At 40.9% G+C, this 18,485-nt stretch overlaps 1 protein-coding gene across 1 annotated transcript in view; it reads left to right on the plus strand.

Annotated features, from left to right (window-relative positions):
- LOC107297173 (hepatocyte growth factor-like) overlaps positions 1–11,824 on the plus strand; it is a gene marked incomplete at its 5' end in the record, with an annotated part of 28,578 nt that extends 16,754 nt beyond the window's left edge. Inside the window, 8 exons of the mRNA XM_015826531.1 lie at positions 2,824–2,963; positions 4,663–4,701; positions 6,338–6,434; positions 7,578–7,652; positions 8,979–9,122; positions 9,568–9,674; positions 10,467–10,612; positions 11,657–11,824. Coding sequence (XP_015682017.1) covers positions 2,824–2,963; positions 4,663–4,701; positions 6,338–6,434; positions 7,578–7,652; positions 8,979–9,122; positions 9,568–9,674; positions 10,467–10,612; positions 11,657–11,824 — 916 coding nt within the window. The remainder of the gene's footprint in view (positions 1–2,823; positions 2,964–4,662; positions 4,702–6,337; positions 6,435–7,577; positions 7,653–8,978; positions 9,123–9,567; positions 9,675–10,466; positions 10,613–11,656) is intronic.
- Positions 11,825–18,485: the final 6,661 nt, after the last annotated feature.

Here is an 18,485-nt window from a genome sequence, read left to right on the forward strand (position 1 = left end):
GAAGAAGAAGGAGGAGGAGGAGGAGGAGGAAGAGGAGGAGGAGAAGAAGAAGAAGAAGAAGAAGAAGAAGAAGAAGAAGAAGAAGAAGAAGAAGAAGAAGAAGAAGAAGAAGAAGAAGAAGAAGAAGAAGAAGAAGAAGAAGAAGAAGAAGAAGAAGAAGAAGAAGAAGAAGAAGAAGAAGAAGAAGAAGAAGAAGAAGGGGAAGAAGAAGGGGAAGAAGAAGGGGAAGAAGAAGAAGAAACAAAAATATGTACTAAGAATGACTTCCAACTTCTTCTTCCAAGGATATAAGAAACACATTCAGCTCTTAGTTTAACGTGCAATCCAGTGTCCACTTTCTCCCCAAAAGGGGGAAAACATCTTTTTATTTTTTATTTTTTAACAATCATCAACTCCATATGTTATAATTTGACTTTTTTCATTCCCTGGCAAAGGTCCCCGAATGGCTTCCAATTGCAGATAAATTGTAAGAGAAGATCAGGCAAAGCTGAGGGTGAAGTTAAGCAGTTTAGGGTCATTGTGTTTCCACATGCGCCCCAAGTCCAACCCCTCTTGAATTCCGTTGACCCCTATCTGGCACCAATTTTGTGTTGAACTTTAGTTGACCAGATTCTTGTGAATAAGCTTGAAGCAATCTTCTATGCTGCAACCCTACGAACGGTACTAATTCTTTGCGCCTGACATATATTTCTTCACAAGAGCCATTTATTTAGCGCTCTCTCTCTCTCTCTCTCTCTCCCTCTCTCTCTCTCTCTCCCTCTCTCTCTCTCCCTCTCTCTCTCTCTCCCCACCTATCTATCTCCCTATCTATTTCCCTATCTATCCCTCCATCCATCCCTCCATCCCTCCATCCATCCCTCCATCCATCCCTCCATCCCTCCATCCATTCATCCATCCAGTGGTGGGTGAACAACCGGTTCTCTGTATGGATGCCGCTTCCAGAAATCCATTCTGGGCCTGGGCAACAAAAAATTAGCTACCAGTTCTGCCGAAGTGGTGCAAACCGGCTGAATCTCACCACTGTATCGATCTTCCATCTCTCTCTCTCTCTCTCTCTCTCTCTCTCTCTCTCTCTCTCTCTCTCTCTCTCTCTCTCTCTCTCTCTCTCTCTCTCTCTCTCTCTCTCTCTCTCTCTCCCCACCTATCTATCTCCCTACCTATCTACTCACCTATGTACTTACCTACCTACCTCTATCTGTCTGTCCGTCCGTCCGTCCGTCCGTCCGTCCGTCCATCCATCCATCCATCCATCCATCCATCCAGTAATGGGATTCAAATATGTGAACAACCGGTTCTCTTGTGTGGATGCCGCTTCTGGAAGTCCATTCTGGGCCTGGGCAACAAAAAATTAGCTACTGGTTCTGCCAAAGTGGTGTGAACTGGTTGAATCCCACCACTGACACTGGGCCTTACTTTCGGGGAAACACGGTATCTTCCACATTTCTCAACGAATGACTCTGGGCGGAATCCAATAAAATGTTATAAAATATAAAACAGTCTATATAAAAGTTTTTTAAAAAATGAAGAGGAGGTGGGATGTTAAAATGAATTAAAAGATAAAGGGAGGACTCTCAGGGGACTAACAGTCGCACAGCTGCATGATCCTCTGGGCTCTCCATGAGAGACCACGGAACCACATTTTAACACCTTTCCAGAAGGCCAGGAGAGTGGGGGAGGTGGGGGTCTGCTTCCCCACTGAGGGAAGACTATTCCACAGGGGAGGGGCAACAGCAGAGAAGGCTCTCTTCCTGGACCCCATCAGTTGAAATTCTTTGATTGTGTCACGTCGTATAGAAGGGAGGGACTAGTCCACCCTACTTCCACCATTAGGCTACCAAGGTATTCAGAAATAATTGGTAAGGAGATAATATCCATAACGTCTCAATCATAGTCCGTGTTTTCTGGTCCAGGGACGTACTTCGAGGTTACTTTGACTAAATATCGATTTATTGGATACGTATCTCTAGTAAAGTCTTGGACGATGGGGTTAAATAAGGGCCAATAAACTTCAACGAGTGGTTGGACTTTGTTCCTTTGCAGCTACATAGAGATGCTAGGCTGATTCCTCTTTTGATGCCTCCCCCCAGTTCTTTCTCCTACAGTTAGGATGATAAGGTATTTGTTGTTGTTGTTAATTGCGAAGTCGTGTCTGACCCATCGCGACCCCATGGACAACGTTCCTCCAGGCCTTCCTGTCCTCTACCATCTTCTGGAGTCCATTTAAGTTCACACCTACTGCTTCAGTGACTCCATCCAGCCACCTCATTCTCTGTCGTCCCCTTCTTCTCTTGCCCTCCATCTTTCCCAGCATCAGGCTCTTCTCCAGTGAGTCCTTCCTTCTCATTAGGTGGCCAAAGTACTTGAGTTTCCACTTCAGGATCTGGCCTTCTAAAGAGCAGTCGGGGTTGATCTCCTCTAGGACTGACCGGTTTGAATGCCTTGCAGTCCAAGGGACTTGCAGGAATCTTCTCCAGCACCATAGTTATTGGACACCTTCCGACCTGAGGGGCTCATCTTTCAGCGTCATATCTTTTTTCCTTTTGGTACTGGCCATGGGGTTTTCATGGCAAAGATAATGGAGTGGGTTGCCATTTCCTTCTCCAGTGGATCACATTTTGTCAGAAATCTCTGCTATGACCTGTCCGTCTTGGGTGGCCCTGCACGGCATAGCTCATAGCTTCATTGAGTTACGCAAGCCCCTTCGCCACGATAAGGCAGTAATCCATAAAGGGGTGATAAGGTATACACTTCTGCAATAACTTATATACTTCTGAAAAAGTGGTGATCTTAGCGCTATGTGTTGTTGTTTTTTTCCCCTTCCAGGCACCTCCCTATATATAAAGACCTAGATATAGGGAAGGTGAAGAAAAATTACTGTCGCAATCCGGATGACGATGCTCACGGACCTTGGTGTTACACCAGCAATCCTCAGATCCCTTGGGACTACTGTCGTATATCTAGATGTATGTATTTGGGTCATTCCAAAAGATCTGGAATGGCCTAATTAAAAGGGATATGAATGAGAGGAATTATGCCTTGTGCTTGTCGGTGCCAACAAGCAAGGTTTAGGTCTTACGACAAGGATGAAAATAAGTAAGAATGTGTTTGCTTTGTGACCACATGATTTGATGTGGCTCTTTTGACATCATTGCTGTTTGTAGTGGCACTGGACAAACAACACTACTGTTCTTCCAATGGAAAAAAAAGTTGTACAAATGCTTCCCCACCCCCATTTAAAAAAACCAACCCTTCACATTCTGGAATTCTCCAGGGAGAAGAAACAGCTTAGCAGCTAGTAATTTTCTTTGGATAATATTCCCAATTAACAATATACTACTTCCTATTAAGTTTGCTAATCTGTAAAAGAGAAATTAAAACTGACAAGAACTTTTTGGGGTTATTTAGGAGATTTCTAGTAGTTGCAGATACAGTATACATATATATATATATATATATAGATGAGATACAGATCTGAGCTAGGTCTGTGCACATGCTTGGTCACTGTTCAAGTCAAGAGTGGAGGTTCATTCACTGAGCTTGTGGGTTGGTTTCTGAATGTTTTGTTACTAGGCTAAGTAACATCTTCAGTGGAGTTTAGGGGAAGTCGTTGGTGCTCTTCTGCTCATAAGAGCTTTGTGTGATCAGTAGGTCACATCAGGTGAGGGTCACAACAGCTGAGGGTCTTGTGATCTTGTGAGGGTCTTGATATGTCTGGTATAGACAGACAGACAGACAGACAGATAATGTAGAGTTGTGCTGGTCCATGACTGTAATGAAGATTGAATGAAGATGGCAGACAGACAGGCAGACTTAATTTGGGCAAAATATGTTTCTATATAAACATATCATGGTGAGAAAATTGCATCAATTAAAGTGTATTTTTTCCTCATTTTCCTGTGTGTTGTGTTCTGGAATATCCCTCCAGAAATATGGTGTGCTTCTTAGAAAGTGTGGAAATAGTTATTAGAGCCCACACGGATCAGTGTAAAAAAAAAGTGTTTACATGGCGAGAACGTTTAAAATATTGACGCTCCTGTAAAATCCGAAATTCTTGCGAAACGTTCAGCTAACATTTGAAAGAGAAAAGGGACGAAGAAACGGCAATGTGGACAGATGGCTGTAAAATTCCCTGGGAATTTAAGTGTCTTGTAATTTAAAACTTACGAAGGACTTCTGCAATAGTCATAACAGTGTCATTGGAAAGGGTTTGAGTACTGATGAAGAATCATACTAAAACATGGAAAGGGGGGGGATTTTTTCTCCTGCCATGCAGATATTTCTACCATAATTGTGGTTTTTTTCCCAACATCCTGGGATGTTTGAGGAAAAATATCAGCCAGAGAGGCCCATTCCCTAGCTGCAATTCGAAACACACAGAGAGAGCCATTTTGAACAAGATTGTAAAAATGTTCTACGCTAGTTTGGCTCTTGCACTTGAAGCTAGTACATCATCTGAATGGGATATTTGACAGCACAAATCAGATCATTATTCTCAGTAAACGTGTGTCCAAATATTGATGGAAGAAGGGATCCTTGAATGTATGTCAGAGACAAGGCAGTAGAGAGCTGTCATTTACATGACGTGAATGGTTTCTTGCTGTTAAATGAAATATCTTTAGTAAAAGTTATCCCAATGTGATTTGCATTGTGTTGTCTGTTTAGGTGACAGTGATCCAGTTTCTATGATGAGCAATTTAGACAGTAAGTAATCCAAAGCTTCCATGATGGGGCTCTCCTGGAGTGGTGGTGAATAATGATTTAAATAATGACATTATCTCATAGATGGATGTCTATGGAAATTCTCAGTCATCCAGGTCATGGTTGACCCAAAGGTGCTTTTTCAAAAGGCCACTGGATTTTGTTTTTCCTTGAAGAATTTTTGCTTCTCATCCAAGAAGCTTCTTCAGTTCCAACTGAATGGCGGAGGATGGAAGGATTTATATTCCTTGCGGTCATTGGGTCGTTCTTGGATGAAAAGCAAAACCTCTTCAAGGAAAACCAAGAAAATCTAGTTGCCATTTGAAAAAGCATCTTTGGGACGACGACGACAACAACAATAATAATAATAATAATAAAGTTGGAAGGGACCTTGGCGGTCATCTAGTCTAACCCCCTGCTCAGGCAGGAAACCCTATACCATTTCAGACAAATGGCTGTCCAGTCTCTTCTTAAAAACTGCCAGTGTTGGAGCATTCACCGCTTCTGGAGGCAGGTTGTTCCACTGGTTAATTGTTCTAACTGTCAGGAAGTTTCTCCTTTAGTTCTAGGTTGCTTCTCTCCTGGATTAGTTTCCATCCGTTGCTTCTTGTCCTGCCTTCAGAGGTTTTGGAGAATAGGTTGACCCCCTCTTCTTTGGGGCATCCCCTGAGATATTGGAACACTGCTATCATGTGACTGAGAATCTCCATAAACATTTTCCTTGAAGATGTTTCACTTCTTATCTAAGAAGCTTCTTCAGTTCCAACCGAATGGTGGAGGATGGAAGGATTTATATTCCTTACAGTCATCTGGTTATTAGCACTCTTTCTGAGAGTTGTTGAGGGCATTTGGAAGTTTACCTGTGTCCTCAGATTAATTACAACACAAGAAGGTCCACACCCATTTGCCCTATTCAGGTGATCTTGAGGGCACAGATAAGCCTCCAAGTGGCCTCAAGAGCTCTCAGAAAGAGTACTAATGACCAGATGACTCCTGTCATATAAATCCTTCCATCCTCCACCATTCAGTCAGAACTGAAGAAGCTTCTTGGATGAGAAGAAACGTCTTCAAAGAAAAAAACAACAAAGTCTGGTTTCCTTTTTAAAAAGCACCTTTGGGATATCTCATAGATGACAAATTATTTACTTGTGGCTGACATCATGACTCAAACAATTCCATGATGATGATGATGATGATATGTTATTGTTTTTATGACTGGGCTTGGTTATGGATCTAACCCTAAGTGGCCTTTATGTTAGTCCAATAAACTAGAATTATGGAACCCACTGTAACTGAGAAGACTCTAGACAAGATTATCTCATTATTTTCCTTATGATGCAGCAACAACTCTTTTTTCACTCATACTTCCTGAAAAATATTTTAAGCCTAACTGTTATGTTATGGTTGGTTATCTTTTTTCTTATCCCAATAAGAACTACGTGGTGCTGGACACTGTTGATTTCAGACAATTTAATACAGGATTCATTGGAGGCTTACAGAGTATATGGGGGAAATTCTTTGGTTATTTATTATTATTTTTTTAGGAGTTTTTGAACGTAGTTCTATAAAGTGCTCAGTGGGGTGAATTTTCATTTGGGGATTCTACGGTATGTAACTCGATCGATGGTCAATATTTCAGTTCCCATCATTCCGTGTGCATCGACTAAGCATCTAAGAGTTGTTAACGGGATCCCTACACAACCGGATAAGGGATGGATGGTCAGCTTGAAAGACAGGTAAGAACCGAGACACAGCTCTCTTTCCTGGGTGGATTCCCACTGAAGTGAAAATTGTGCGTCAGGTGATTTTTGAGATCTAGAAAGGCCAGCTACTCATTGTGGCACAGCTAAAGTCCTTCACATCCTTCCTTCAAGAAGCCAATGGTTCACTCTTGAGGAGCAACTATCCAACTATCTCAGGTGGACCATCCCAATCATCTATGGAGATTGTCAGTCGTCCAGGTCATGGTTGTCCTAAAGGTGCTTTTTCAAGAGGCAAGTGGACTTCCTTTGTTTTTCTTTGAAGACGTTTCTCTTCTCATCCAAGAAGCTTCTTCAGCTCTGACTGGATGGTGGGGAATGGACCCCTTCAGTCAGAGCTGAAGAAGCTTCTTGGATGAGAAGCAAAACATCTTTCAAGGAAAAATGAGGAAGTCCAGTTGCCTCCTGAAAAAGCACCTTTGGGATGACCCATTCCAATCCTTTCTCAACTAATGTCTTAGGTATTATCTAGTTCTGTCTGTGCATCCGAATTAGCAACCCCATCTTAAATTTTGGACATTAAAATTGTCCTCTTGGTTAATGTCAAATAAGCAATGCTTCATTGTTATTTTTCTAGACATCTCCAAGCAAAACCTGGTTCCATCAATGGCTAAAGTAAAATGTAATACAGGTAGTCCTTGACTTACAACAGTTCATTTAGTGACCGTTTGAAGTTACAACGGCACTAAAAAAAGTGACATATGGCTGTTTTTCACACTGTTGCAGCATCCCCATGGTCACGTGATCAAAAAATTCAGACGCTTGGCAACTGGTTCATATTTATGATGGTCACAGTGTCCCTGGGGTCATGTGATTCCCTTTTGTGACTTTCTGACATGCAAAGTCAATGGGGAAGCCAGATTTACTTAATCGCCATGTTACTAATTTAGCAACTGCAGTTAGTCATGTAACAACTGTGACGAGAAAGGTCATAAAATAGGGCAAAATTCAAAATTAACAACTGTCTCACTTTAGCAACATAGATTTTGGCCTCAATTGTGGTGGTAAGTTGAGGACTCTCTGTAGATTCAGTACAAATGATATGATATAAATGTGAATTTTATATTAGCAGATTGTCCCCCCAAATAACTGTTCATTCATTGGTTTTTTTTCCAGCAGAGGCAGACATTTTTGTGGAGGTTCACTGGTGAAAGAAGATTGGGTCCTGACAGCCAAACAGTGTTTTCTCTCTCGGTATCTATTTCAATTTTTTACAAGAGCTTTGCAATAGGATCCCACCTTTTACAGTTTTGCCCTTGGGTAGAAATGCTGAATTTCTGACATTGCAAAAAAGGAAAAGAGGGAGAAATGTTAAACTATTCCCAACTTTTATGCAATGCAACCCTGGAAAATTCAGAGCCTTTGAACAGAGAACCATTATTTTAGTTTATGAGGGTGGCGAATATCTGCAACTCGGATGGAGGATGAGGGTAGAGGTTCATTTTCCGAGTGTCATGGTTCCAATAGAGGAGACCAGTAGAAATAAGAACTCTGAGGCATTTGCTTTCCTCAAAGAACACATTTAATGGCTACATAGTATCGGCACGAACAAAGGTGAAACCAAGACTGAAAGTCCCCCCCCAAGGTTACAAAATAACAAGTTAAACTTCCCACCCCTGCAGTGTGTCATAAATCACAATCCCCAATTAGCTACTTTGGCGGGCTTTCTAACGGTAGCTTCAGCCCGCCAAAACTGAGGTAACTTGACCTTGGTTCCCACAGAACAATTTATTGTTATGTCTAAACTAAGAGAATACATCTCCCTTCTCCCATTACTGTGGCAACCGAAAACGAAGTGAAGATGGCTGCAGCCAAATTTGTTTGAAGGTTGATGCCGAGATTGTGGGTTGGTTTCTGAACATTTTATTACCAGGGTACATAACATCTTCAGGGGACTTTGTGTGGTCAGTAGGTCTTGTGATGGAAAGGTCACATCAGGTGAGAGTCTAGTGATGGGTCTTATGTAGTTCAGGTGTGGGTCACATCAAGTGGGGGGTCTTGTGATGGGGTGTCAGGTGTGGGTTGTGTCAATTGAGGGTCTTGTGATAGAAATGTTCTGCTTTTCTAGATGAATCCATATCTAGAGAAGTCTCCTTTTTCTTAGCGAGGAACGACTTAGGAATTGAACATATTTTTATTCCATAAGGGTAGGGTTTGAACTATTTGCACTAGTGTTGTTATTTCAATGTCTGTTCAGAGTAAAAACCCAGGAGGTTTGTACAGATGGCACAGATTTTACAGTGTGAACCGTTGGAACAGTTCCAGTCTCTACTTTGGGAGACTAAAATATAGGGCAACGATCTCATGAGTTCCGTGATTTATTTTGTTTGGGCCGATGAACTGACCCCTGCTTTAGCTACCTTTGTTTAAATTGAGCAACGGTTATCTAAATAGATCATGACAAAGCAAATAAGCAGAGTAAGCCGCCTGTGGAGGCCAGTCTATCTAATCTATCTTCCATCCTGGTTTATTATTTTATTGACCCATAATCCAATTGCTGATTACATTTGCTTTCTTTAGGCATAATCTCAAAGACTATCAGGCTTGGCTTGGAATCCATAATGTGGAAAGAGCTCATGAAGAAAAACATAAGCAAGTTCTGAATATTTCCCAGTTGGTCTATGGGCCTGAAGGATCTGATATAGTATTATTGAAACTTTCCAGGTGGGTTGCAGTTATGATAATATTTCATAGGCAATCACCTGTTTGCTGGGGTTAATGTTAGGGTGAAACCATGCTACTGAAGGGAGCTGAAGCCTTTAAGTCACATTCAATCATGAGGAGTGTTTACCAGGTGTGTCCAAAAAAAGTCAAATTGTCATTCACAATATCACAAAGAGTGCAGGGAAGAGCAACAAAGATGATTAGGGAACTAGAGGCTAAAACATATGAAGAACAGTTGCAGGAAATGGATACGTCTGGTTTGATGAAAAGAAGGACTAGGGGTGATATAATAAGTGAATAAAAAAGCCAAATCCATTCTAAACATCTGGCTGACATGAGAATCTAACCTTCATCTGATCTGAAAAGATAACTTACATTTGCCTACTTATTCCTATAAATGCCCATGTCTAAAATAGACATTTCTCCCCCCCCCCTTCTTTTTTAGACCTGCAGTAAGCAACAATGCTGTAGCTATAATCCGCCTGCCCATTTCTGGTTGCACCATTCCAGATGGGACCACCTGCAGTGTTTATGGATGGGGGCACACAGGAAGTAAGTAACTCTAAATGACTTCAAATAATCATCCTATTGAGCAGGTTGTTCATTTAAATACCTAGGCATAGACTTTCATAGCATCACTTCAATTGATTAATGTGTGTGTGTGTGTGTGTGTGTGTGTGTGTGTGTGTGTGTGTGTGTGTGTGTCTGTGTCTCTGTGTGTGTCTGTGTCTGTGTCTGTATGGGTGTAGGTATATATATGTCTCTGTGTGTATGTATGTATGTGTGTATATAGCATGTGTATATGTGTGTTATGTATGTGTATGAGTAGATATACTGTATATTTTCTTTTAAAAGCAGGCAACAGAATTTCATTTTTAATGTGGGCCAGTGTGTTCACAATTAAAAAATGTCAATAGAGCTCTTCTCTTCTCTTCTCTTCTCTTCTCTTCTCTTCTCTTCTCTTCTCTTCTCTTTCTTCTCATGTCATCCCATCCCATCCCATCCCATCCCATCCCATCCCATCCCATCCCAACCTATCCTATCCTATCCTATCCTATCCTATCCTATCCTATCCTATCCTATCCTATCCTATCCTATCCTATCCTATCCTACCCTACCCTACCCTATCCTATCCTATCCTATCCTATCCTATCCTATCCTATCCTATCCTATCCTGTCCTAAGGGTGTGCTTAAGAGAAAGTATATCTTTTGGGGACATTGATAGATTGCCATGGCTAAATTCTTTCTATGTGGTCTTTAAAAGTTGATCATGAGTTGATAATCCCTAATCAATCAACCAATGAGATGGAGTAAAGAACAGTCATTTCTCTTCAAAATTTCAGCAAGAAATTTTGACGGGCAACTTCAGGAAGCAAATATGATCATTATGGGGAATGAACGTTGCAATCAAGATTTTGGAGGAAACGTAGTCCCGAAGGAATCAGAAATGTGTGCTCGAGCTGAGAGCATCGGCAGTGGAACTTGTGAGGTACAATTTATCCTCCAGATGCTTATCATCTTTGTTGCTCTTTTTTGCACATTTTCTAGGGTCTCAGCAACTTGTTTGTATCGTACACAGAACTGTACATAGTATTCCAAGTGAAATTTCTCTAGTGTGGTTCTAATCCATTTCCTCCCAATCATTCATATGGAATTTTCTGTAAATACAACTGGGTTAAAAATCTGTAAGATAACCCCTTTCATGTTTAAATAAGTAGAATTTATTTTTCATGTCAAGTCACCAATGGAGGTCATGAATGTAGAAAACTGTGCATGTTCTGACTCCCATCAGGAGATGGAAGGACACAACATTTGTATAAGATACATTTGGATGTGGTTTATTTAGCCAACACTGCCCCCAGCCCAGTTCAGATTAAAAGTGATCTTGTTGGTTGACTGAACAGAACGGAGTTGGAAGGGACCTTGGAGTTCTTCTAGTCCAGGGGTCTTCAAACTTGGCCTTTTTATGATTTGTGGACTTCAACTCCCAGAATTCCTCAGCCAGGCATGCTGGCTGAGGAATTCTAGGAGTTGAAGTCCACAAGTCATAAAAGGGCCAAGTTTGAAGACCCCTGTTCTAGTCCAACCCCCTGCTCAAGCCGGAGTCTCTATATTATTTCAGACAAATGGTTGTCTAATCTCTTCTTTAAAACCTCCAATGTTGGAGCATCCACAGCTTCTGAAGGCAAGCTGTTCCACTGGTTGATTGTCCTCACTATCAGGAAATTTCTCCTTAGTTCTAGGTTGCTTCTCTCCTTAATTAGCTTCCATCCATTGCTTCTTGTCCTGCCTTCAGGTGCTTTGGAGAATAGCTTGACTCCCTCTTCTGTGTGGCAGCCCTGGAAATATTGGAACACTGCTATCATATCACCCCAAGTCCTATGAATCTATGATAATAGAACAGTCTTAGAATCTATGAGAGGTCTACCAAAGTTAACTGGCAAATCCTTCCTTATTTTACAAGGGATGTTTCTTGTCTTACTTTCTCTTCCATAAACGCATCGATGTGATTTTTCTGTTTTTCTCTTTCCAGCGGGATTACGGTGGCCCACTGGTCTGTGAGCAGAATAGAATTAAGATTGTGGTGGGGGTGATCATCCCTGGACGAGGATGTGCAGTTCCCAAACGGCCTGGGATTTTCGTCAAGGTGGCCTATTACTCCAAATGGATACACAAGATCTTAATGACGTACAGGTCATAGTCGAAGACCGCTGTCAAGGAAGAAAAATGCCAATTTTAGGGACATTGGAGGAAGGTGGGAAACTGCATTGTAATAGAAAAAACCTGGACTTTTCTTTTTTTTAAAAAAAAAAAAAATGTCATCCATCAAATATTTACTTGATAATAGTCAAGTTTAACAGGTATCTGTGGCTCCTCCTGTCCCATTCTGCCACTGGCTGCATCGTGTGGGGTAAGCAAAATGTGGTGACTTATTTCCTGAATATACTTGAATAGGAAAGCAAATCTGCTAATACGGTGGTTGGATAAATGCACATTCTCTATACTTAGCCCAGTTTTTTCTTATTCTTCTGGGCTGTTAATGAGACATAAACACTCTTTTAAATTTTCAATGTTGTTCATTACCTACAACCCACTCTGAATTTATCTTTAAGACGCCATAAAATATATGTACAAGTTCAGGGACAGTGTCATCTCTTTATTGTTTAAATGTGTTTTGATTCCTTTATCAGTGGCTTTCTGGATGTGCAACCCAGTGGAGCAATGAATTCACGAAGTCTATTCCATCATGACAGTGAAAGTCATCCCTACAAAGAGAATGTAATTTTTCTAGAGGTGTCCATAAATGGATACCAACATGGGTAGAAGTTCTACTAGCTTTCTATGTCCAAGGTCGTTTTTACTCTGGCAGCCATCTCCTTCTTCATTAATGCAATGACATATAGAGATGAAGAACCACCATTAGGAAGTGGGGTGGAAAACAGCAAACATCTAGTTAGGCTTATCTAAAGGACTTCTTTGGAAACTAAGCATATTATTTCCTTTAAGCAAAATTTGGCTCTTATTGTTTTGGACCAGAAGTCTTCAAACTTGGCCCTTTTATGACTTGTGGACTTCAACTCCCAGAATTCCTCAGCCAGCGTGCCTGGCTGAGGAATTCTGGGAGTTGAAGTCCACAAGTCATAAAAGGGCCAAGTTGGAAGACCCCTGTTTTGGACCTACAAATTTCACCCCACCCCATTTCTCTTTGTTCAGCTATTGCTTCTCCTCTAGAACGTAAACTTTCTAAACAACTTTGCCTTCTAAATGTTCTGCCACTGTATTTTTAAAAAGAGTGATTTAAAAAAACACACCAACCATCCATTTTTTGAAAGAGCTGTGTTGTGTTTTCTTCAGCGTATTTACTTCAGTTTGCAACCGCATCCTGAAAGACTGTTTTCAGATTTTTAGAAGCACACAAATGTTTATTGTATAGAAAAAAACTCGTGTTCTCCCAGGTGCATATTGAGAATCATCGCTAATCTTAGTTCTCTTGCGCATCTATCTGTATAATACATGGATTTTCCAATCTGTCGTTCTTGCATCCACATTTTAAATACGTTCTAAGTGTGCATTTCTATATGTAAGGTGTGAAGCACTCCATAATTTTCAGTTCAGTTGTAACGATTACACTAAGTTTCTGGTATATGGACGCTCTATTATATTAGCTTTTTAATATCAGCACAGGGAGACAAATATTAGCTAATGAGGTCTAGAAGGCCTTTGTGTATTTCTGCTGGCCTTTTGTTCAAAGGACTTGTAATTAATTATCTGGCGGCATCTTCAGAACTTTATGAGAACTAAAATACCTTAAATTCAAAATGGGGTAGTAGGAATTAATGAAAGTCATGTTTCCAATACTTAGTGTGAACTTACGTTTTTCCAGTTCTGAACTAGAATATAATCCAATACAAGGTAGATCTAAATTTTACTTTAGTCAGGTTTTTTTTTAAAGCTTGGGTAAATTACTGTTACTTTTCCAAACTGTAAGATATTTTGCAAATGTTTTCTCTCTCTGCCTCCCTATCCCTCTTCAATTGTATATATTTGTATGATGTACATGAAAAGAATATTCATGACACTATAAATGTAATTTGTTTTGCTTTTTTTTTCCTCTTCAAGGTTTATGTATTCTCTGTAATATGTGAAGGCATTTTGTATTATGTACGCAGGCCTTTCTGTTCAGTGTAATAAAAATTATTCTGAAATATTATAAGCTTCTGCTGGGCAGAAGACAATATGAATTTATATATAAAATATGTATAGGGGTATTATTACATTATATGTAAGGCTTCTTGGGACATTTGCTGTGAGTTGAGACTCATTAGAATGACTTTATAGACTTGACTACTTATAAAATTTCTGGCACCTCCAACCATCTTCTGGAATTCATTCATCTTTTAATATACTGTCCTATGGAGAAATGTAATACATGTCCTTGAGATCACAGGGATTGTGTACACACACACACACACACACACACACATACACACACACACACACACACACACACACACACACACACAGAGACATATATTTGGTCACAGATTAATCTGAGATGCATAGATTATTGTGAACTTTCTCAATTCATGCAACCAAGGCCTAGAAGCCTTCAAAAGCCTCTAATGTTGGAATTCAAAGAATACATTATTTCCAATTTCTTCCTGTTAATTGCAAACTTCATCACTAAGTCTGTCATGTGTTCTTCAGTTATGGAAAAGGAGGAGGAGGAGGAGGAGGAGGAGGAGAAAAAGAAGGAGAAGGAGAAGAAGGAGAAGGAGAAGGAGAAGGAGAAGGAGAAGGAGAAGGAGAAGAAGAAGAAGAAGAAGAAGAAGAAGAAGAAGAAGAAGAAGAAGAAGAAGAAGAAGAAGAAGAAGAAGAAGAAGAAGAAGAAGAAGAAGAAGAAGAAGAAGAAGAAGAAGAAGAAGAAGAAGAAGAAGAAGAAGAAGAAGAAGAAGAAGAAGAAGAAGAAGAAGAAGAAGAAGAAGAAGAAGAATTATTTCACTAGCTGAGGAATTCACAAGTCATAAAAGGGCCAAGTTTGAAGACCCCTGTCCTAAAGGATCCCTCGTTTTGTCCTCCTATGTGACTGATCCAGAACCAGATGATGTAAAACCGAGCCTCTTTATTGTTTCTTACCTCATTATTTGGAAGTGACAGTACCGAAAAACAAAAGAAAGAGAACAGGATGATATTTCATTGATTCATGTCCATATTTGCTGTAGCACCGATGATTCTTTGGCCTCCTGCAAGGACTGTCATTAGAACATGTTATGCCTTGGAGAACCCTCAAATATACTCATTTTTTTTGTCATACATGGATGGAACATCTTCCTATGGACGTTTATGGAGATTCTCAGTCATCCAGGTCATAGTTATCCCAAAGATGCTTTTTCACGAGGCAACTGGACTTTCTTATCCAGTTGCCTCATGAAAGTCGTGAAAAAGCAGTTTTGGGATATCTTCCTATGAAAAACCAATTTGTCACTTTTACCTGGCTCGGAAAAAAATGTAGTCACCAATTGTACAATTGTAGCATCCAAAGCTGGGTTCATTTGGGGAAAGTGTTCAGAAGATCTTGTTCAGGGTTAAATTCATTGTGTGAAATGCATCGATGTGTCGCGTGGATGGAACCCGCCGTGTGTAAATTGTTTCAGGTTTGATTTGTTTTAAAGAAAAATCTTTTAATTTATTCCCCCCCCCTTAGTCGCTACTACACATCTGTTCTTCATAGTGTTCAGGCACAGAGATGGGGGGAAAGCGTTTCTAAAAGACTGTACTGAAGTAAGAACAAATATTTGACTTTTGTTAGCTTAGGAATTAGACTAGGTTATCGTTAGGAAAGTTCGGTTCATATATATTTTGCCATATTAAAAAAAAAACATTTCCATCTTGATGGACGATTAATAATTCATGAATGTTGGCCCATCAGAGAAAAGAATCTTAATTCTTGAAAAAATTATTATTCACAGAGTTACTCCATATTTTTTTTAGTGCTGTAAATAATAGTCTGTTTCCCTGGATAATTTCCAATAGAAATTGCTTGTTGCTGTGCCACTTAGATGTGTATTAAAACTATGGCTCTGACTTTATAATAATTCTGTAAGTGAAGGCATCACCTAACCATTAAAGTTGATATTTTTGTTATCCTGATGACGATTATTAATAAAATATTTTATCAAAATGTTGGATATGTCCTTTGCTTATCATATAAAGATGATAGGTTAAGAAACAATGACCTGAAAAATAATGTACAAAATATACATTGATAATGTATTAATATATCAGTGTTAATAATAATAATATATTAATAGAGTTACGCTACTTCCTATACAAAAATAGTTTCAAGGGATTTATACACTTATACTAAATGTAAAATACACAATAACAACAAACTAAAAACTGTATGACTGTTTGGTACATATATGACAAGTGTGAAAGACCAGGTCCATGCATGAAGGTCCAAATAAACTGATATATTGCTTTAAAAAAGATAAGTAACTTCTCAACTAATAGAGCAGCACTTGCTTACAGTTAGATAAGGGACAATGGAATTCAAGCCACTTGTGGCTACGTAGGGATTCTTGGCTGATCCCTCTTTTAACTCCACCCCCTGGTTCTGCGAGTCCTCCACCTCCTCCTATGTATGTACATATGGCTGATACTTATAGATCAGTGATGGTGAACCTTTTAGAGACCGAGTGCCCAAAAACTGGCCCCACCCCCGGTCTGCCCCCCATACTCCACCCCGCCTGCCCGCAGGGCCATTTGCCACCTCCAGGGCCTGCCGCAGATTGCCCAGGCAGCCCAGCAGCACTATGGCAATCCTGCCCGCGCCCCAGCTGCCTTGTCCTTGGCTGTGCTGCTCTGGGTGGGCCACACTCAGGGGCGACTCTCCTTCAGGGGGGCTGCAATTATGTTGGTGAAACCTCCAAGAGACTTAAGACTAGGGTCCACGAGCATGAGCTGGCAGTTAAGAGAAAAGAGCAATATTCACAGGTGTGGACCCACATGGCTGACTACGGCCATATCCCAAGATAACACCAAGGGAGGCCACCTCCTCAAAGAAGCCTGGCTGTCAGACAAACACTCCATCAATCGCCACATAGAGCTCCCTCCAGCATATCACATACTAAGGGGGTGGGAAGGACGGGGTGCCAATTGGAAGCACAGATGACCAACTCACTCCGTACAAGATCAGAAAGAGGGGATGACAGGGGAGGTGATCACAACCCTGAGAGAGAGCGATGAATTGAGGATACACCCCACAAGTAAAACGACGTCTCTAACCCATTTAAACATGAAAGAGGAGAGGAGGGATGACACAATGCCAACAGACAACCCACCCCCAGGAGCTGATGTTCAGATCCATGGAAGAACAAGGAGGATGAGAAAAAACACGAGGGAAATATATCCCACAGGCGTCCAAAGCACAAACAACTCAATCCAGTCAGGACGAGGGAAGGAGAACAATGAACAGATACCACCGGATGGCTTCCCCCGAGGGGCATACACACATACCGTGGAAAAGGGAATGAGGGTAACAAGTAGTGGAGCCATTCCAAAGACATGCCCGGTTAGCAACCCATTAACACACACAGGAGCTCACCCATTAATGAGAGAGAGAAGGGGGGGCAATAAGAAACAGGAACAATGAGACGACCAACCCCCAGGAGTTTACACACGGGCAAGAAAAGCAACAGGGCTGGCAAACAGAAGAACAGAGCTTGAAGCACACACGCTAGATAGCGCAGCAATACAGAGGCAAACTAAGATGAATGAGGGGGTGGGGAGGGACGACCGGGAGCAGATGAACAGCGGATCTCCAGGCACCCACACACGCACAAAGAAAACAACAGCAATTGGAGAGGAGAAGACAACTTTAGAAACGGCCCCTTTAAGAACTACACAACCGATGCTGATGGGCAGACCTACCGTATGACCCGATCCAGGGTCAAAGTGCAGAGGCAGCCGGCCACATAAAAACGGACTGCCGGATCCAGCATTTTATACCCTGACGATGTCGGTAGTGTGGCCGACGAAAGCTTGGTTTTGTAGATTAAACATTTGTGTTTATGATTTTATCCTGGTGATCACCTTATTTTACTTCACATATATATGTATATGTGTGTGTGTGTGTGTGTGTGTGTGTGTGTGTGTATGTATGTATGTATGTATATATCTATATATGTATATATGTATACATATATCCAGCATTTATGTTCAGCCTAGAATACTTTTATCAAGTATGAACAGCCAGGCTGTTTAAATTGGATAGGTAAAAATATTACAGGAGAACAAGAAACGTGGTTACTATAAGAAGGAGAATACGATAGCAAGTCATTTGGGAAAAACACGAACAATCCTTTCGTGTTCCTGTGCATTTTTACAGTGTGACAATCTCCCACATAATAACCCTGTAATGTTGGGATTTTGAAAACCGTGCTTTGAAGAACTTCGATGCCTGCCTGTATTCAAGAGCGTTACCCATAGATTTTTTTTCCCCCCTTAACATCATTTTTTGCTTCACGCTGAACGTGTATTTTTCACGCCGCTGGGAAAAAAGCCAGGCACTTAAGACCACCCCACATCCTTCAATGATGCAGAAGCAAATTGAACAAATTTATCCATCTCCAGCAAACCATTTAAAAGTCAAAGTTGTTTTTTTTTCTTTTCCAGAGGGTCTGCCCTGTTTTATGTGGTGGAAACCTGCCTTTGGCTGGCACACAGCCTGGTTTTCTGATGTTTATTCCATCAGCACTTCTGGTAATACGAGAGCCAGGTGGCAGGTTTTATAAGATCCATGTGCAGCCTTTGACCAGCTTCTTTGAGGCTTCCATGATGGCTGTTTGCTGTCCAGAGAT

The sequence above is a fragment of the Protobothrops mucrosquamatus genome, unplaced genomic scaffold (assembly GCF_001527695.2).
Source record: "Protobothrops mucrosquamatus isolate PMUCROS unplaced genomic scaffold, P.Mucros_1.0 scaffold3159, whole genome shotgun sequence".
Taxonomy (NCBI): Eukaryota; Metazoa; Chordata; class Lepidosauria; order Squamata; family Viperidae; genus Protobothrops; species Protobothrops mucrosquamatus.